General features: G+C 39.0%; 1 protein-coding gene across 2 annotated transcripts; it reads right to left on the bottom strand.

The window, feature by feature from the left end:
• Positions 1 to 587: 587 nt before the first annotated feature.
• Positions 588 to 17,019, bottom strand: LOC144637959 (protein decapentaplegic-like). Of its 2 annotated transcripts, none has more exons than XM_078497042.1 (4): positions 16,689 to 17,019; positions 6,183 to 6,618; positions 3,036 to 3,225; positions 588 to 950 (listed from the first exon to the last, which is right to left on the bottom strand). In XM_078497042.1, exons 1-4 carry the CDS (start codon positions 16,981 to 16,983, stop codon positions 765 to 767), a joined length of 1,107 nt encoding a protein of 368 aa, XP_078353168.1. In that variant the 5' UTR covers positions 16,984 to 17,019; the 3' UTR covers positions 588 to 764. The 2 variants fall into 2 exon arrangements, with proteins under 2 accessions (XP_078353168.1, XP_078353169.1); XM_078497043.1 differs by lacking the exon at positions 16,689 to 17,019 and adding an exon at positions 7,465 to 7,685.
• Positions 17,020 to 19,992: the final 2,973 nt, after the last annotated feature.

Raw genomic sequence — 19,992 nt, 5'->3', positions numbered from 1 at the left:
AGTCTCGGTTACCCGGCACCGCTATGACCACTTTTTGAGTCGTGTAACGCAAGAAGTTTCTTCCCCCTCCTTGAATCGCATTTATCAAAAGGTTTTCTAACGATCCACTGACGCCCAATTACGGAATGACAAAAAATAACCTTCTTTCATGCGCCCCCTCTTCCCACCCTGCTTGTGACAGCGAAAAAAAAAGGAGGGATGGAGAAGACAAAAACTTTGGTCGTGGCATTCAAAAAAGAAAAAGATTGTTGTATGCATAATAGTAGTCCTTTTCGCAGCCATTTTTTGGGATGTAACGCAACGCTTCCCCAAAATAAACCGCTAATAATAAGGTTGGTTCGGTCTGGGGCTCGAACCCTCGACCTCCCACACGATAGTCTAGATCTGGCGATCTACTAAACTTTCTAAAAGTCGTTCGCTTCTCGTTTCCGGTTTGGTGGTAGTAGAACCCGGTGAGCTTGACTTGTAAGCGTGAGCTCGACTTGTAAGCAAGTCTAGCGATCTACCAACTGAGCTAACCAGTCGGCGGTAAAAACGGCAAAAACGACAAGATCATGAAGATTATGAGATCATGAAGACGACGAAACGTTGTTTCTTGCTTATTTCGCCAGTTTTTATTTTAAATTACTTTCAATCATCAAGGGAAAAAATACTATCCCTCCATACATTGCGTTTGTGCCATTTCCTTTTAAGGTTTAACTTATAATCACTCTAGCGTTTGGCCAGCATTGAAATCTTGCTCCACTTCACATTGAGCCAGAACTTTATCGGCATCCACATTCCTCAACAGCCATCTCTTTATGGAACTTCACGCTGTAGTCGTTATCATGTTGTTCTATAACACTTATTCCGCGAAGCTTTATTGGGACACAGCATGGTTCACCACTACCTTGGTCCAGCCCCGCAGAATACAAAATGGCTTGTATTATAGCGCGCTCATTGGGATTAACCTGGGAGAGAATAGAACTTATCAGTGACTGACTTTTAACCCACATAGAACCCGTACCTTGGATACATGTTTAATTGCTGCAACTATTGTTGCCACTCTCTGACCATACTCTAAGTGTTGAGCTGGTAAGAATGGTACCACTATTATGCGAGGTGATGTTGAACTCAGTTTCTGGAACTTGAAGTGATCAGTAGTTAACTTTCAGGTGGATCCTTCGCCAACTGCTCTTTCAATTTTCAACTCAAGTGAACTTCAAAAGCTTTGGTTCAACGGTCAAAATGTTTTGCAAGCAGGTTTTTGATCAGATTAAAGGTTTGAGTGGTGTAAAAGGACCATTTTGCTAGATTGTGACGAGGATTTTATCGAAGATTAACTAGATTTGCCATGTTTGAAGATTCTGTAAACTGTTTCGCGCATGTCGGTTAGTGCCGCTTATATGTACGTTAATGTCACGCACAATCGAAAGGACACCGTTTATGTGGGAGAAAGGTAGGGGGAATAAGTGTTGTCCTGGACCCGAGAGCTGCCTGCCATGGGCGAGGCCAGTACTCGGGGCTAGTGTCAGCGAGTGGCATATAAGACCGTGAGATGGGTGTCACGGGGCACAGAGGCAGGGTGGCGTGTACCTATGCCAAGCTCCTGGAGGGATGGTAGCGAGGGGAAGTGGATGTGTCCACCGTTTCTCACCCAAGCTAAGGCAACCCAGGCATAGCTCCAGTGTGGGACTGAAGGGTTGTCGCCAGCAACACTTATCCCCCAAACCGTTTATTAAAGAACAACAACAACTAAAATGGTATTACAAAAATCGCTTTTTTTATATATATAAACTATAGATAAACTGGATATAACGTCACAAATGAAACAGATGTAAACTAGTAGAAATGCTTTGTCTGAGTGGCAACAGTAGAGCTATAAGATAAATGCGGAGGGTGGGTGGGGAAATAAACGCTTGAGTCCAGCAGCTTAACTGAATTGCAAGTGAAGATCGTCTGTGATCACAAGAGTAAACAGGGGAAGGCTGTGTGGATCTGATTGGCCGACAATCTGTGAACGCGTGCAAGCTTATCATTCATTGGCCAGTATAAATAGAGGGAGATACAAGTACATGTTTACGGTTCAAAGAGCGGGGTACAGATTGCCGGAAAAACACATCCACTGGGAGAGCAAGGTTTAATTGAGCTAAACATTAACTCCAGTTTATGCTTTGGCAAAAAACAGCCATTTTCCACGCATGAATTGAGAGGTCAATTAAATCGACTTTAAATGGTTTCCTTCTGAAAACTTTGAGATCGCTTGTTGTTGAGATCACTTCGTGTGTATATACTAAAACAATTATTCTTTGAAATCTCGGTGAATAGCGGCAGAATATTCACCTCGCCGCTCCGCGTACCTTGGATACATGTTTAATTGCTGCAACTATTGTTGCCACTCTCTGACCATACTCTAAGTGTTGAGCTGGTAAGAATGGTACCACTATTATGCGAAGCGATGTTGAACTCAGTTTCTGGAACTTGAAGTGATCAGTAGTTAAGGTTCGTATGGCTACAGTGAGGTTTCGCCCCACCCCTTCCCACGAAGCACACAGGTTTCCCATAACTTTGCCTTAACTGCGGTGAATTGCCAAAGAGAGTGCCACAGCCGGGTCAGCAAAACGATAAGGTTAAAAGCGTTTAAGGAGGTTTCCGCTGAACATTCGAGCAATAAAGGTAAAAATAAAGTTACCAAAAAGAACTCATAGCATGGTAACAGTTTGAATGCAGTTAACAAAAACTTATCGAAACCAGCCGTCTTCAACACTCAAGCTGACCTCGCGAGAGAAAATTTATTTGAGGTTAGTCATATTTCAGTTAAAACGAACGTCTCACGTCAGTTCAAAATAAAATAACGCGCGTTTTAATCACTTATTCAACGTTTGACATTACCTTTCTCGAGAATGCTTTATAGTTTAATTGCGAGGTAATTTGGAGAAATGAGCTACACTGAGATTTTTCAACTGTATACAAAATGTTACGTGCTATTCGCCCGCGCGTTAATTAACCGCAACTAAACCGCCAGCTACGCAGGCTAAATAAGTCTGTAAACCTACTTTATTATCCAAAGGAAATTTACAGTCTCCTCCACACCTGTAGGCGTCATAGAACTTGGGAACAACAATACCTTTCCAACGAATAACTTTTCCGAACTCAACTCGCATAAGGCGCCTGGAGCAAGGTCCTTGATCACGGATGGCACGAGAGGGTCTGGACTTCAGTTTTCGATCTGTCATTTGCCCATGACTGTGAATTCATAAATAAATACATACGGTTAAATAAGCCACTAGTCTTCTTTTGAACCTCTTGTAAGGTTTTCACAACTTGCTCAACAACTCAGCTTTTGGCAACTCTTCGTATTTCAAGAAATTAAGGTCTTTAGCTTCTAGTTTTAAATAAGTTTATTTAAATACTTTTTGGCAACTTTAAATGTTTTATACAAATTTAAACAGTGTAAATAATGTAGACTATACATTTTTAGCTTTTATTTTTATCGCGTTACTGTTTTACTCACTAACACACTCACTCACTCACTCACTTACTTACTAACTTACTAACTTGCTTGCTCGCTAGCCTATGCTTATTTGCTTTCTCGCTTACTAAGTTACTAACAAAGTAACGGACTGACTGACTGACTGACTGACTGACTGACTGACTTACTGACTTATCTACTTACTTACCCACACAATTTAGGGGTAGGGAAAGCTAGATCACGTGTCGTGAAAAATAAAATGGCCATTTCTGGTTCCACGCAAAGAAAATGATCTCGAAAAATCCTTTACCACCAGACGGACTGTTCTGGACGGTGCATCAAAATCGTCCTTTCGAAAAAAGAGCTCTACCAGCAAGGTCAAATAACAAATACAAGCAGGAGCCTGGTCCGTCTCTGGTTACTGGCTGCCCACACGATGTATGCAGGTCAACAGTTATTTTAAAGGAAACTTATCAAATCGTGGATTAACCTATAATAATAATGATAATTCATAACAATTGATTAGTTAATACTGCGCAAATATCAACTATTATTATTCAACAAATACGCGCGTTGCCAATATATGGATAAAATGTTGTCGTTATCCGGTTATCGTCCGTACACAACAGATATCCTGCGATATACATTGGTTGTTGAAGACTTGCAAAAAGCTGCATAACCACAGCTTTTCTAGCTGCAAGATGTGTTTCGTTGAGAATTTGTTAAAACAGTTATTCTGCTTAATCTTGCGGAATATCGTCTGATTTTAGCCAGCTACGGCCCCGTCGGCTAAATATCAGATGATATTCCGCAAGATTGAATATTCCGATATTCACAGGATAATTGTTTTAAATTAGTTTTCATGTACGCATTACAACAATCAATTTATCAAAGCAATAAAAACTATTAGTAGAAACTCAGCCGTGTTCCAAAATCCGCGAACCTGATTGGTTCTCCCACTGTTTTCTATTTTAACAATAGAGTGTTTCTGTCGAGGAACTATTTAACAATTAGACGGCAAGCTCGAGGTTTCTACCGGCTGATAGTTGGCGAGGGGCGAAGCCCCTCGCCAACTATCAAAAGCCGGTAGAAACCGAGAGCGAGCCGTCTAATTGTGTTAGCATAACCCACTGACCGATCTATTAAACTCAGAATATCGCTAGAATTGATTTATTGAAGGTTTTGATTGATAAAATTCAGCGAAGACTACGCGCGCGCTCCGAGAGCCTTCTACGGATCGATAGTAGGCACCTGTGTAGCCAATCAGATTGCGCGATTACCAATAGTAGGTCAGTGTGGTTATGCTAACGGCTGATAGTTGCCCCGCGGAAATTTGATGTTCTTAAAACAAATATTAGCCCGAGAAGCGAAGCTTCGAGGGCAAATATGCTAGTTTTAAGAACATCAAATTTCCAAGGGGCAACTATCAGACCGATAGTTCCGAGACAGAAACACTCTATTGTCTTTATTGTTCACCACTAAATTTTCTTCCGCGCGCACATACAAAAACAAGCATCGTGAATAATTTTTACTTTTGGGGATAAAAAACTCAATTGAAACCCGACATTTGACAAACGAAACAAAACCAGACGAGAAACCCACCAAATGCAGTGAATTTGGTTGGGTTTTTTTGTCTGCAGGCACGCTTGTTTACAAAAAATGGCACGGGTGCGCTCGGGCGGGCACTATCGATCCGGGCATTTTTCACGGGAGGGCACTATGGGCTGATAGTGCCCTCCGGCGCGCGGGCACTATCGCGTCACGTGTTCAATTTAAACCAATCAGAATCGGAGAAAATTTAGTGGTGAACTATAATCGCTGATAGAAAACGATCGCGCGCTCGTTGCTCATTTAAATATTAATTTTCTTCATTTTGGGCTTTTAAGAACGTAAAATTGTAGGTTTTTGGACTGCAGTCCTTTAAGAGTTTCTACTAAAACAATTAGACTACTCGCCCTCGTTTTCTATGAGCTGCGCCTCGTTGACTATTCGCTCATAGAAAACTCGGGCTTGTAGTCTAATTGTTAATTAAAAAATCTGTTAAAACTTGATAAATATATATGGTAAATATTCTAAAAGTAGCATGTTTAAGACATTTGTGAGATAGAGAGTATTCCGTTACAAAATTAAAGAAATATTTCTACAGTTCATCCGCCACCGCCACTGCAACAGTTATGAAAACAGGTGTTAAATTGTCGGGCTTTCGATTTGCAACGAACACGTTACATAATATTATGATACATTAAATTTAAACTAACAGATCTCTGAGGATGGGGACAAAGCAATTGACAGGAATTCACACTCAAATGGCATTAAGTAGAAACAAGGACTCAATTCAAGAGAAACTATTTAAGACTTTTAAAAAATATGACTTTTCATAGGGCAAATCTTTTGTTTTACTTGAGACCAAAAGACAAAGCAAGAAAGGCAACCTTTCTTTGCGAAAACGTTTTGAGAGGTCTATTTGGAGATTTTTTTGCAAAATAATGTCAGGAACTTGTGGACAGCTTCAACCTCATGTTATTTGGTCAATTAATTGTGACGTATACTAGTCCCTTTATTGTGTACCTGTATTATTGATGAGTTTGACTGATTTTTCTATATTGTATCATTTTAAGCTATTCTGCTTTTGATTTTTTTCGGCTAACTTTAGCAGCCGTAAAGAACACCACTTGGCACTCGAAGTAAATGTAAAATATCCTTTAAGCGTGATAAACACATATTTGATTACCTTGTCCAAAATGACAGTGTGTCAACCTTTTGAGGTTTGGACTGTGTTTCCACGACCAGCAGTGGCCTGCTATCTCTTGCTTCACCAGTGGAGTCGATCATCACTTGCAGAGAATCTCCATCCTCTAGGCGATTAGAGAGCAGCTTGATGTATACACCATGGTTAAGATGCGGGGAATGAATCCACCTTTTCACCAAATCAAGAACAGGAAACACAACCAACCTCGCACCTCCTCCCTTAATTGTAACCGACTGAACGGGCCTCTGGTCGAGCTGATCATGCAGGACAAGGTTTCCAATCGCGGGGACGGGTGCCTGGGGACGACTAGTAGTTCTAACCATTACTCTTACTTTGGCTGAAAGGATGGACTCATTGGTTAGGATATCGGAGACGTTCAGTTCGAAGAGAATACCGTTGTTTCCCGGGGCTCGAGTGGCTGCGAAAAAAGAAAATTGACAAAGTTGTTCTACTTACTAACTGCAGGATACTAAACCTCCCCCTTTTTTAAGCAGTACAGAGGTTCTTTTTAATGCGTTGCATTTGTTCTCTTTGAAAGTTGATGAGAGATCTGGTTTAAGTCCTTCATGCTTATTTTTGAAGTCAAAATTAAGCCAGCAAGCAATTTAATTTTATGAGGACTGTTCAAAATGATAATGCAGTAAAAACCTGTATATAAGAACCTAAAGATTTAAGAGGAAATTTCGACTCAGACCGAGCGGGCAGTGGCACAAAAGTTGCACATCAGAATTTTTGATATGCCGCCCAAAGAAAGCCTATGGTAGGCCTAGAAACGTGGTGCGATTTTTTTCTTCAAATATTTCTTCAACCGGTCAAAAACTTACAAAACCGTTATGAACCCCAGTGTCTTCTAAAACACACAAAATAAACATGACTAATACCGTGTCGTAAACTTCGCACTGGCTCATTTGCATTAGACGAAACCCCGTTTTTGAACCTAGAAATGTACTATTGAAGTGTTTATAAGTCATTTGAGTCCAATCTTTCTTCTGTAAGTTAATTGCGAAGGTCACAGCGAGCCGCTGAAAATCACTAAAATTCGGTTGCTCGAAATTCTTAATTTGGCGCTCTTTTTCGAGAGAGAATTTCTCCACCCGGTAAAACTCTAAATAACTTGAATTTCAGATATTTTGAAAGGGGAAATGCCATTCTAAAACCTAGTGTAAAAATTTATTTCGGGCTCTCTATACGCGCTGAGTGCGAACGCTCTCAAAACGTTTATAATTACAAAATTATCTGTCACTGAAACGTAAACAATACCCACATTCTTCCGGCCTGCGAGTTCTTCTAGTATTTAGATGTAATCTACAGCAGAAGCTCCCTGTTAAGATCATCCTGAACACCATATCTTCCAAATATCGAGGGTAAAGCGATTTTCGAATCCTATCGCCATCTTTAATATCGATCAGTCTTCAAGCGTGCTGTCGACAACTTCAGTACATCTCCGTGTTGACATTCAACATTCGACCACTCTCAGGTCGGCCATGATATATTCCCATCTCTTGTTAAACAGCCGTCGAATAAATATACCTTTCTTATATCAACCTTTTGATTTCTCGACCGAAATACCGGTCCGTTCATTTCTTCATGGTCAAGAACAACGCACTGGAACCAGGCAAACTGTTGCTCTCCGATTACATGTTGACTAAACTTGTGTGTCACGCAATCCCTTCCCTTAGTCATTCGGTTGGTTTTTTGTTACACGATTTCCATAAATAAAAAAAACACCCGATAATTCGAAGATCAGGACGTCTAGATTAAATATTCTGGTTAACACTGTGCCAACATCCCTTTATGACCCTTCACGAAAAAATCGTAAACTAGTCCTGATCGTGAACAGACTTATGTAAAGGTTTAATACAGGTAGGTAGGTAGGTAGGTAGGTAGGTAGGTAGGTAGGTAGGTAGGTAGGTAGGTAAAACTTTATTTATGCAGGGTGGCCCATTCAGCACAGTGGCTGGTCTCCAGAGGGGCCCTGCTAAATACAATTTCTAAAAATATAAAATATCTAACTGTTTAAATAGTTATAAAAATAGAGTTAAAAGCTAATGTTTAGCAATTGAAATAGTTATATAAAAGAGTTTAAAAACTAAAGCGAATTACAAGCATGAACTGGTATATAAAAAATATAAAAATCGTAAATTAGGTGCTATGAATAAAGTGGGCTTTGACAAGATTTTTAAAAGAGGAGAGTGATACAGCTTGTTGGATTTTTAAAGGTAGTACAGCGCTCATTGTTTCACTATACTCAATCAACCAAAGGTTGAAACAATATATGGTAAACCATTATTTGCAAGAAACAGAATCTTGGCCAAATGATATTTTCATCAGATGGCTGGGCCCACACCATCACCACTAACCCACTAACCCCTGCCTACACGACGACGAGCGGTACGCCGCCTGAGGTCCAGATCATATGTCCTTTTGTGAAAACAGGTATCACAGCAAACAAAGACCTTGCCCTGTTAACTGTTGTATTGAGATATCCAGAACGACATTTATTCATTTTTAACAAGGTCTTTGCTACTTATTCTGTAACAAAAATACAGTAAAAATAAGGATCTTCACTTAGGGGCGGAGCCTCCCGTGGTTGGGTAAGTGGTGATTGGTCAAAGACATTGCGAAAAAAAAATAGGTCAATACGATTTGAAAGGCACTGCCTATTTTCTTCAGGCACAACCATGGGCACCTGGCACAACTGTCTCACGGCATATAGTCCTACATATCTTCCAATCTTCCAGTTAAAATAACTGCCGTATTCCATCGAATAAGCGCCGTCCCCGAATAAGCGAAGCATTTGAATAACGCCGCATTTAGGACAAAATATTAATAAGCGCCTCCTCCGAATAGTAGAGTCCCGATGCGGTGCTTATTCGAAGAATTCCCTTTGACCGACAATGGAACTCTAAAACACTTAAAGTGAATATATTACACCATTATTCGATCATCAAGTTCTCTGTCCAGAATTATTGCAGTACGTAGTTTTGTTGTGAAGGCCGTTCATGAACTTTACCGTCACACCAAGCCCAATTTCTCTCTTCTTTTTCCGGGTACCTGTGCAAGTAGTCTGTTTTCAGAGTTTGCTTTGTTTCAAAAGTGGTATCCTCAAATTAGCCCCCCTGGAAGAAGCTCCGGCCTGACGGGCCACTAGGCTCCAACAGCTTTTGAAAAACCATTAAGAAAGGAAGTAACTTTTAGATCTTTTACGACCAGCGCGTACCTTGCGTACGGGAAAAAGTAATTATACCCGAGGCCTCGAGCCCGAGACGCCGTCCATATCTCTACTCTTATATAACATTTGCCCTTTATGAAATGTCGAAAGGGGTAAGGAATTATCCCTTATATTACTTTTCTTTTAATCCACCAAACACCGGGCAGTCGATCTATCTAAATATTCTAAATTGTTTTTTTTTTTTTTTTATTAGAAGCCGAATGGACCCCTGTCGAAAGTGAAAATTTAATTTAAGTAGAAATGCGTGTCACTTCTGGAGCTATGTAAAAGGGGCAACATCCTCGGTTTTATTGAAGGTTTATACACATTTTTATTTCGTCAGGTAGCGAAAAGGAAGTTTTATTTTGTCTTCAAAAGGATATAAAAGAGCAAGGATAGTAAGGATCTGGACCTTGGGTTGAGCTCATGGGGGGTTCTCGGGATTTCAAATGACGGGTATAATCGAATGGGAGCGAAAATCAAGACCCAAAAAAATCCCTGGGGCTTCCAACAAAACCCAAAAAAGTCCCTGGACCAAAAACCAACCCCCAAAAAATCCCATGTCAAATTTTTAAGCCACGAAATAAATCAGAAAGGGGGAATGGTACACACACACACAAAAAAAAAACATTAGAAACACGTTGAGTGTTTGTACTTTATTTGCAGAACTATGTGGTCAAGGCATTTAATACCACGAATTTTGAGATTGTTTGTAATACCCCCAAAAATCCCTAGTTAAATCAAGCCACCCAATAAAATACTTGCCAAATTTTCCTACCCAAAAAAATCCCGGAATCGAAAATTTCAAACCCCCCAAAATCCTTCGATCATCCCCGTAACCTTAAATCCCGAGTACCCCCCCCCCCCTGGGGGGTTGAGTGCCTTCGGTGAGGTGTAGCGGAGATGGGGAGGGGTGATGGAGTGGGTTCAGCACTTGCGATAACAATATTATTTTGGACAAGACGTTGAGGCTCAGAAATGATTTGTCATTAATTTAACCTTTGGTTGTTTGCATATTGTAAAACAACTGCTGTAGATGCTTCTATGGATAGTCAATAACGGTATTAAACCAAGCGCTGTATACAGTCTGGGAAAACAGCCGCCTCTCATCGCTCCCGCTGATACGTGCGAAACGAGTAGTCCGTACGTAATCACGAGAGCGATTAGGATGCGAGGGCAGGCGGCTGCATTCGCAGGCTAAGCGCTGTAGCCTTGAAATAAGTTTACGATCGTAAGTCTCCTTTTTGCGTGAATTCGTGTTGGCACAGCGTTAAAAGGGAAGTATTTTGATTGTTTTTCGTCGAAACTTACTTGTTTTAAGTAGATGGAAAGGGTCGAAAAGAATTTCAACTTGAAAAACTCTGCCGGATTTTTTCAAGTTCTCACTAAAGTTCTCACATTTTTTTCCGAAAAGGATCATGATTGTTCTTTTTTCAACAACTCGGCTGGGTTATTTTTTAAAAGAACAATCATGATCGGAGTTCGGAAACAAAAATGCGAGAACTTTAGTGAGACCTTGAAAAATTCCGGCGGAGTTTTTCAAGTTGAAATTCATTTCGACCCTTTCCATCCACTTCCCCTTAAACACAGAACAATTAATTTAGACGTCCTGATCTTTCAAATCATCGTGTTTTTTATTTCATTTCTGGAAATCGTGAACAAAAACCTACCGAGTGACTAGTACGAAAACGATTGCGTGACACGCAAGTTTCAAATTAGTCAACATGTCATCGGAGAACAACAGTTTGTCTGGTTTGTTTCCGACCATGAAGAACTGAACGGACCGGCATTTCGGTCGAGAAATCAAAGGATTGAAACAAGAAGGGTATATTTATTCGACGGCTGTTTAACAAGAGATGGGAATATATCATGGCCGACCTGAGAGTGGTCGAATGTTGAATGTCAACACGGAGATGTACTGAAGTTGTCGACAGCACGCTTGAAGACTGATCGATATTAAAGATGGCGATAGGATTCGGATTTCGCTTTACCCTCGATATTTGGAAGATATGGTGTTCAGGATGATCTTAACAGGGAGCTTCCGCTGTAGATTACATCTAAATACTAGTAGAAAACGGAGGAAAGACTCAGAAGAAGACATTTTGGACTCTCAGGCCGGAAGAATGTGGGTATTGTTTACGTTTCAGTGACAGATAATTTTGTAATTATAAGTATTTTGAGAGCGTTCGCACTCAGCGCGTATAGAGAGCCCCAAATAAATTTTTACACTAGGTTTTAGAATGGCATTTCCCCTTTCAAAATATCTGAAATTCAAGTTATTTAGAGTTTTACCGGGTGGAGAAATTCTCTCTCGAAAAAGAGCGCCAAATTAAGAATTTCGAGCAACCGAATTTTAGTGATTTTCAGCGGCTCGCTGTGACCTTCGCAATTAACTTACAGAAGAAAGATTGGACTCAAATGACTTATAAACACTTCAATAGTACATTTCTAGGCTCAAAAACGGGGTTTCATCTAATGCGAATGAGCCAGTGCGAAGTTTACGACACGGTATTAGTCATGTTTATTTTGTGTGTTTTAGAAGACACTGGGGTTCATAACGGTTTTGTAAGTTTTTGACCGGTTGAAGAAATATTTGAAGAAAAAAATCCCACTACGTTTCTAGTCCTACCATAGGCTTTCTTTGGGCGGCATATCAAGAATTCTGTTGTGCAACTTTTGTGCCACTTATTTTTGTTTTCGCGCGGTATCAGTGGATCTTTGCTCTTAAGAACCTACAGACTAAAAATTTGGCATTAAAACACCCAAAAATATAAGAACCTGTTCAGCCTGTAAAAGAAAAACAGGTTCTTATACAACAAAAATCACTCCATTTCTGAAAATTCTCAAATTTTCAAAATACTGGATTTTAGTTTTGTAACAAACTTGTGACAAAAAGGTATTGTGTATACGTTTTCTTTGATTTACATTTTATTTGGATTTTCACTAGAAATACGTTTTCCACAAAGATGCAGTGCAATATAGACGATTTAAAATCTAAATATGTATAGGTAATCACATGATTTCGAGTGCAATTTGGGATAAATAAGCACGAGTAAATTTTTCAAAGGCTAACAAAATTGCATGAGCCCGTAGGGCGAGTGCAATTTGTAGTCTTTGAAAAATTTACGAGTGCTTATTTATCCCAAATTGCACGAGAAAAATCATGTGATTACTTATTAATAATATTCATGAAAAAATTGCGAGAAAATAACATGCGCAAATCTGGTACAAAAACAATTTATTCAAACTCGGCAAATATCATCACGCGTTCATTCAAAACAAGGTCAAAGCCCAAACAACGTACAGGTTCCTTAATGTTTTAAAAGTTTTTTAGTCGAAAAATCTGGCTAAACAATCAAACGAATTGTCTGAATAAAAGATTCTGGGTTTTACCTCTTCCAGAGATCTCCTTCTGCTCTTACTTGTCGAGCTTTGCTTGTATTGGGCGCTTTCAACTCGATGGCCAGCCAAGTGAAGCTGTTTCGCTTTTCATTTCAACACTTCCTTGGACGAAACAATTCTCTTCCTCGTACAATAGAAAGCCTATAAGTTCTGTTCTCTAAGTACAGTGTCTTTCAAGCGATGTAAGCATAACTTTGAGGCTATCTAGTCTTCGAAAATGTGTTTGTTGTTTTTGAATTCAGCGAATTCGGCGTAAATAAACTGCTCGAGCAAATCGTGAAGCCGGCTAAGTCGGCTTGTAGTTTCGATTTCGTCGGCAATTTCCTTCTTAGGAAACCAGTTATTCCAAAACGAGAACCAAAAACCAGTGCTTTTCAGTGCTATGGTATTTAGAGCTGTCTTCTGGTCCACTACTGTGCTCAAAACGCCGGCCATTTTTTTTACTCGCATCTCGAAGCAGATCCAAACTTCGCGCCATTCAAATCGCGCGTGGAAGCGTTTGATTGGCCCTCTGTGGCTGCCTTTGTTTATTAACCAATCAAGATGCCGCGTTTGTTTCTTATTTCTGCACTGAATTTCATCATTTCTGCATCGAATTTCCTAAAAACTGCATTTCTCTAAGCCAATCAGATTCGAGAAATTGTTTGATGTATCTTATTAGTTGTAAAATAACTGAAATATAGAAATGAATTGGTATTTTTGCAAAGGCATGCATGGTTACCTCTAACCTAAACAGCCTGAATCGTGAAAAATTAAACAACCCTACAATACAAGAACATGTTCAGCCTGACCTTCAAAATTCTAGGTTCTTATAGCCTGGGTGATTAAAAAGCTGGTTTGACAATGTTTTGAATCCCTTATCGGATAAAGCGGCGGAAATTGGCGAGAGAGTTTTTTTCCGACAGCGAATTGTTTTCATCAAACATGAACTCGGCGGCTATGTCAGCTTCGGTCGGTAGACACAAACAGGGAATGAACTTTGATGAAGTTTCATTGATTGCTTTCGTCATGTTTAAACCTTTCTTAATTGTACGTAGCAATTCGTTACTCTTAATGTACAGAGTAACATAAGGTAGGAATAGAAACAAAATCACCATATTTAAAATGTTCTCCCACTTTTAAAAGTGATTTTCAAGTGTTTTTGTTTCCAAAAGATTGTTGGTAATGCATGCGTCACACGAGGTGGTGCGATGCTATGAAAAGTCAGGTTTCATGTGATAAGGCCACCTTATCTGTTAGTGAAGGAATTGTTTATGTTTTTTGTGTGTCCGGTTTGACTACACTGTACACTACACTACGCCAAGGTTAATGTAAACATCCAAGCTGGCTTTAGAAATCCAAGCTTGGAAATAAATTATTTTAATTTAATTTGCTTGACGACCCTTGACTTATAAAAGCTCCAAGATGGAAAACTGTTCCAAGGTGAAATTCTATGAATAGCTCAAAACAAGGTCTTCCCAAAAAGAGATTTCATTGCTATCCAATGTCCAGTGTTTTTATTTTAGATCAGTTTGAAAGAAGTTAGTTTCTATGATAATAGATTGAAGAAGAAGGAAATTGTCTTATGGGAGTCCTTCACGACTATTTATCGCCGAGCACAATATTGTTGCTTTGATTTTAGCGACCATATGGTGGGAAGACACCATAAATTCAACAGCGAAAGAAAAAGAGTTAAAATGTCCGTCATTTGAAACTCTGGGGGTTGCTAGTTCTTTGCTTGCCATCAGAAACATTCCAAACTGATGCAAATGAACCATTTAACCTTATAATGATGTTAATCCACATTACATTAATTACTGAGTAACATGAATGTTTGACTATATTTAGTGTGAAAGGAATGGTCTCTAAAACTGTCAGATCCACGTTAAAACTGAACATAATTTTCTTCTTGAATACACGTCATACTAGAGAATTCAAAGAGAGAATATTTGGCTAAGCTGGAACCAAACTAAAAGTTCACTTAAACAACAAGTCGTTAGCTGGACGAAGCTCGCGTTCCAATAAATTTAACTTGCTTTAAATGAGCCTTGATCTTTAAGGCAATGGATTGTAGAATGAATCCCTTTTGAATTTCTATTCACAATTCCATCATCTTTGGCTTATCATCATACAAATCGCGACAAGTGAAGGGACGTTAAAGTCCTCGGTTATTTTGGTAATTAACGTTGTCGAAACGCGAGTTTTCAAAACCAAGGTAGGGAAATTCTCTCTCTTCTCCGACTGCACTGTTGTTTCTCAAGGAAAGCAGAGCCACCCTTTTTAAACCAAAAACAGCTATGGAGAACAAAATATAGCTTATACGCAACTGCAACATGACGCAATTCTCGGAGAGAAAATTTCGATAAAGTAAAATATGGTAGGATTGCAAACAAAACAACATTGTCGCGCCTTGTGCTCATTTGATTGTTTCCATATTTTAGATCACGCCTATACCAGTTTCCAACTAAAGATAAAAGAGACTCATATTCAAAGAGAACAACCATCCTTGAATCAACAATTACATCATGTAAGGGCGTATTTATTTGCAACATACGTGTATAACTGTCACATTTCTAACGCGTACCTAGTTTTCAATAAATGCGTCCATAACCCTTAAATCCCCTGGGTAACCATCAAGACACATACTGAAAGATTTGTCAAGGTTAGAGAAATTTTTCATGTACTGGCTTTTTTTGCCACAGAATACTACAGCACAAGATTTATTGAGTGGTGAAAGGAATGTAGCTCGTCAGGATATAACAAAGCTGATATGACCAGTGATTTTAACACCAAAATAGATGAGGAGGGGCACGAGGCTGAAACAACCTCAACTGCACGCCGTAGTTCCTAATCATGCTAATTATTTATACTTTCATATCTTAGATCAGTATGATTAAAAAAGGAAATCAAAGGGTAATAAGAATCGATTGTCACGTTTTATGTTTATTCTGTTGTTACTATTTATCATAATTAGCATTTTTTCAACTTATTATAAAATTCTTTTTTCAACGCTTTGTCGAAACATGCCTTTCAAACTTTTTAAAAGGAACTGATTATTTTTTTACGGCGCTGGTGTGTTCGGCTAGCCAACACTACGCCAAAATTAGTGTTAACATGGCTTTGGAAATCGAAGATTATAGATTGAAATAAAATGTTTTAAGCTTGCTCAATTAATAAAAGCTCCAAGATGGAAAATCTGTTATGTGGAAATCTACAATAGCTTTAAAACAAATTCTTAAAAGGAAAGACTGCCGCGCTATCCAATTTCCAGTTCAGTGTTTTAGATCAGTTTGAAAAACACGTTAATGAACATGGCAACAAAATAAGGAATTTTCTTTTGGGAGATAGCCATAGATATTTACCGCCGATCACAGTACGTTGCATTGACTTAAGCAAACTTATGGCTCGAAGACCCAGCTACAAATGCGAAAGAAAGAAAAAAAGAAGAAAAAAAAGTATATGTCTATAGTTAGCCGCTTGAACATGGCTGCTGAAAATGCGTGTCATTTTAATCTTTGGGAATTGCTAGTTCTATTCGAGCTATTAGGAACATCCTATCTCAACTAGTGCAATATGATGGGGTCTTTTAGTGGTTAATTGGGCTATAAAAGAAAATCAAACTTTACAATCTTGCTAATCCATCTTAAAAATCGAATTGTGCAAAGGAGTCAGTTTCGTAAGATGTTTAGCTAGAGAGAATTTACCTCTTGAGCTGTCGGGTCCAAGTTAAAATGAACACATAGAAGTTTTTCCTTTTCTGTAATACTGTAGAATTCCGAAGAAAACCTTTGGCTAATCTAGAACAAAAAGAGAGTCCACTTGAAAAGTGCGGACGTCAGCCTGCGCTGAATGTAGCGTTCCGCTAAATTATGCTGCTTAAAATGAACCAAAATTACCTTGACCTTCCAGACAATGGACTGTAACAGGAATCCATTTTGAGTTTCTCTTCACAGTTCCTTCATCTTTGGCAAATGACCGATACAAATCCGCCACAAATGAAGGAACTTTTAAGAGCGCGGTTCCTTCGGTAATGTTGTGGAAACGCTGGCTTTCAGAACCAAGGTACGGCAATTCTCTCGCATCAGCCAGTTCTCCAACTGCACTGTAATTTCTCAAAGAAAACTGAGCCACCCTTTTCAAACCAAAAACAGCTATGAAAAGCAAAATAAAGCTTATACCAAACCGCACCATGACGAAACAAAAGCACTACAAAATTGATGGTACTAGTGTCAGGTTGTGTGGCTCTACATCGAATGCGACAAGACATTTTGAGGCGTTGTGATATCATTGAAAGCCAGGTTTAACCTGATACGGTGACTTTGTCTGTTTGCCAAGAAATTGTTTTTTGTTTTTGTCTTTGCGGGGGTCGTTGGGGGGCGCTAGTGTGTCCTGTTTAACAAATGAAGGTATAAATGTTGAGGTTTAAGTTTATATTTAGTTTTAAATTTTTCAAACCAGTTTGATGTTTATTTTTCATTTCTCGAATTGATTATCATAATCTGAAACAAAGGGAAATAAAAATCAAACTGGTTTGACATTTTCTAAAAATCTATTCTTACTTCAAAACTAATTCTACTTAAGAAGAAATTTGCGTGCTTTCCATTGAGTCCAGTGTATTTGTTTTAGATCAGTTTGAAAGAAAATCATCGCGTACATGACGTAAGTGAACGTATATGGTAACAAAATGAAATCGTCTTATGGGAGATAGTCATAACTGTTTATCTCCGATCACAATATTGTAGCTTTGATCTTAGCGACCATATGATGCAGGCACTATAAATACAATTACAAAAGAAGAAAACGCTTCAGCATGGCTAAAATGTCCGTCACTTGAATTCTTTCGCAACAATCAATTCTCCAACTACACTGTTATTTCTCAAGAAACTAAAAACAGAGACACCCTTTTCAAACCAACAACAGCTATGGAAAATAAAATATGTCTTAAGCTGTGTTCACATTTAACCCGAAACATGTTTAGAATAAACATGTTTCAACGAAACATGTTTTATATAAACATGCTTGTTATTTAAAGGACGAATGATAACCCGAATAAGTTCATTGTGTCCAACAATTCAGACCACAATGAACTGATTCGGGTTATCATTCGTCCTTTATGTACTGAAAATGCTTGTTATTGCATTGTTCAGTCATCATATTAGGTGTAAGTTTCAAACACGTTTCATGCCTGATGTGTAATTTATGCCGTTCTACGGTTCTTGCATAAATCTTGTACACTTTAACCGAAAAATATAGCTCGAAATTACAATAAAGTTTCTATTAAATCTTTGTCGTTCTGTCTATTTTCAAGCCCTTCGATGGAGCAGGGTTTCCAAGCGTTTAGCAAGGAGACGGTATTGTCAGTATTTTTTGCTATATTCGGTAAAAGAAGAATTTTTGTGAAGTTTGCTTTTGCATTACAATGCTGTGCGCTTGTATCTGCCGTCGTAAATTTTCGTGGCGGGTTTCTGCCAAATATCTGCTTTCTACCCATCGCCGATAACTCCTGTTATATCGCTTCATTAGCCCATATTTTTAATAAGCATTTGGTCCCATAGAAGCTCATAGAAGGCACTCGCCTAGGCCTACTCTGGGACTCAAAATCGCCCAAAGTCGCCCAAAATCGCCTAAAGTCGCCTACAGTCGCCCAAAGTCGCTCTAAGTATAGATATTTTCTGTAACAATGCTTTATTGTGTACCATGATGATTTCCATGTACATGTATACCAGAACTGTACTTAGGTCGGTCACCTAAAATTGCCTAAAAGGTCACCTGAATTGCCTAAAGTCGCTCAAAATCGCCCATAGTCGCCTAAAGTCGCCCAAAATCGCCTTAAATCGTCCAAAATCGCCCGTAATTTTGGACATAATAAGCTAAAATCGCCTAAAGTCGCCCAAAGTTACGGCGACTTTGGGTCCCAGAGTAGGCCTTCGCCTCCTCACCGCATGTCCGTCATTTTAAACATGTTTAGTCTGATCATGATTGAAACTACCTTGTGAGGTAGTTTCAATCATGATCAGAATAATCATGTTTATGTTTCAATCATGATTCGGGCAATGCACTGCCTGATGTGAACACTTTTCGCAACGAAACATGTTTTATTCGTGATCAGACTAATCATGTTTCGGCCTAGTTTGAACACAGCTTTAATCCACGCAACATAACAACGCAATGTTCGGAGTTTGCCGAAATAAAATGAAGATATTGTTCGTTTTATGTAACATTGGGAAATTTCTCCGCTCACGCTTGCTTTGTAAGTCGCTTAGTAAAAGAGACTGCTTAGCAAAGGAGAGTTATCAACTATCATCTTAATTAAAGCTTATCATATTAAGGAATTTCGTGGACGTGTTGAGAAGCACTCGATTATTAGCAAGGCAGGAGGTAGTAGATTATTTTTGTACGTAGGCTGTTTATTATTCTCTTCTCTGTTGATCTTCTCTGCTGTACTTTGCTAATCTGACCGGCTGGCTCAAAAACAAAGTACTCGGATGTACACAGCTAACTAAGTGAGGCAAGCAAAGTTTAACAAATTACAACTGAATAAGTACAACTATTTTTAGCGAGAGAGAGCTAACCTTAGATCTGTTTAAGGAAAGTAGTTGTCAAGTTCGCAAGAAAGACACAAACATGTTCACAGGTGAGGTGTTTTTTTTTTTTTAACGCGGAGTTTCTAAAATAAACAAGGGAGGTGTCCAATAACAAGTGTGAGCTAATCTGGGCTTGCCAAAACGACCTTTGATCACAGTATTACTGTTTAATATTTGGCTTCTTAACACACGTTTCTCAAATGAAAGATCTCACTTTTTCATACAGTAGCCAGCAGTTTCGCGTAATATATCAAACACGAGCGACAGTGCTTAATCGGGATATCCAAACGCTGAGAACTGAAGAGGTGAAAATACGGCCCGCCGCGGAGTATTTTTGACGAAATTCGAGCTGTTTGGATAGCTGGTGAAACACTGTCTCGAGTGTTTAATCAATCTGATTTCGCATTGAGAAGAAATGAAGAAGAATTGATGTAAATACCGTTCGTCGCCATTTTGTTTTACTTGACTTTACGCATGTCAACAGCACACAGCTGTGCTAGTTACCGAAGTTACTTACTACAAATCGGTCGACCGTAGTAAATTATCGACCGTACCGCTTTTTTGACGTGTGCGTTACAGAAGATTGCTTTGACTATCATTTTTGATAAAAACTCAT

The sequence above is a fragment of the Oculina patagonica genome, chromosome 14, assembly GCF_052425735.1.
Source record: "Oculina patagonica isolate OP01 chromosome 14, crgOcupat, whole genome shotgun sequence".
Taxonomy (NCBI): Eukaryota; Metazoa; Cnidaria; class Anthozoa; order Scleractinia; family Oculinidae; genus Oculina; species Oculina patagonica.
This window is presented reverse-complemented; position numbering and strand designations above follow the sequence as displayed.

Excerpts from the sequence above, each read along its gene's own strand:
- LOC144637959 (XM_078497042.1), bottom strand. The coding sequence starts at position 16,983 with ATGGTGCGGTTTGGTATAAGCTTTATTTTGCTTTTCATAGCTGTTTTT. Across the intron at positions 3,226-6,182 it reads ACACTGTCATTTTGGACAAG|TCATGGGCAAATGACAGATC; the intron begins GTAATCAAATAT and ends ATGAATTCACAG. Across the intron at positions 951-3,035 it reads AATTTCCTTTGGATAATAAA|GTTAATCCCAATGAGCGCGC; the intron begins GTAGGTTTACAG and ends ATTCTCTCCCAG.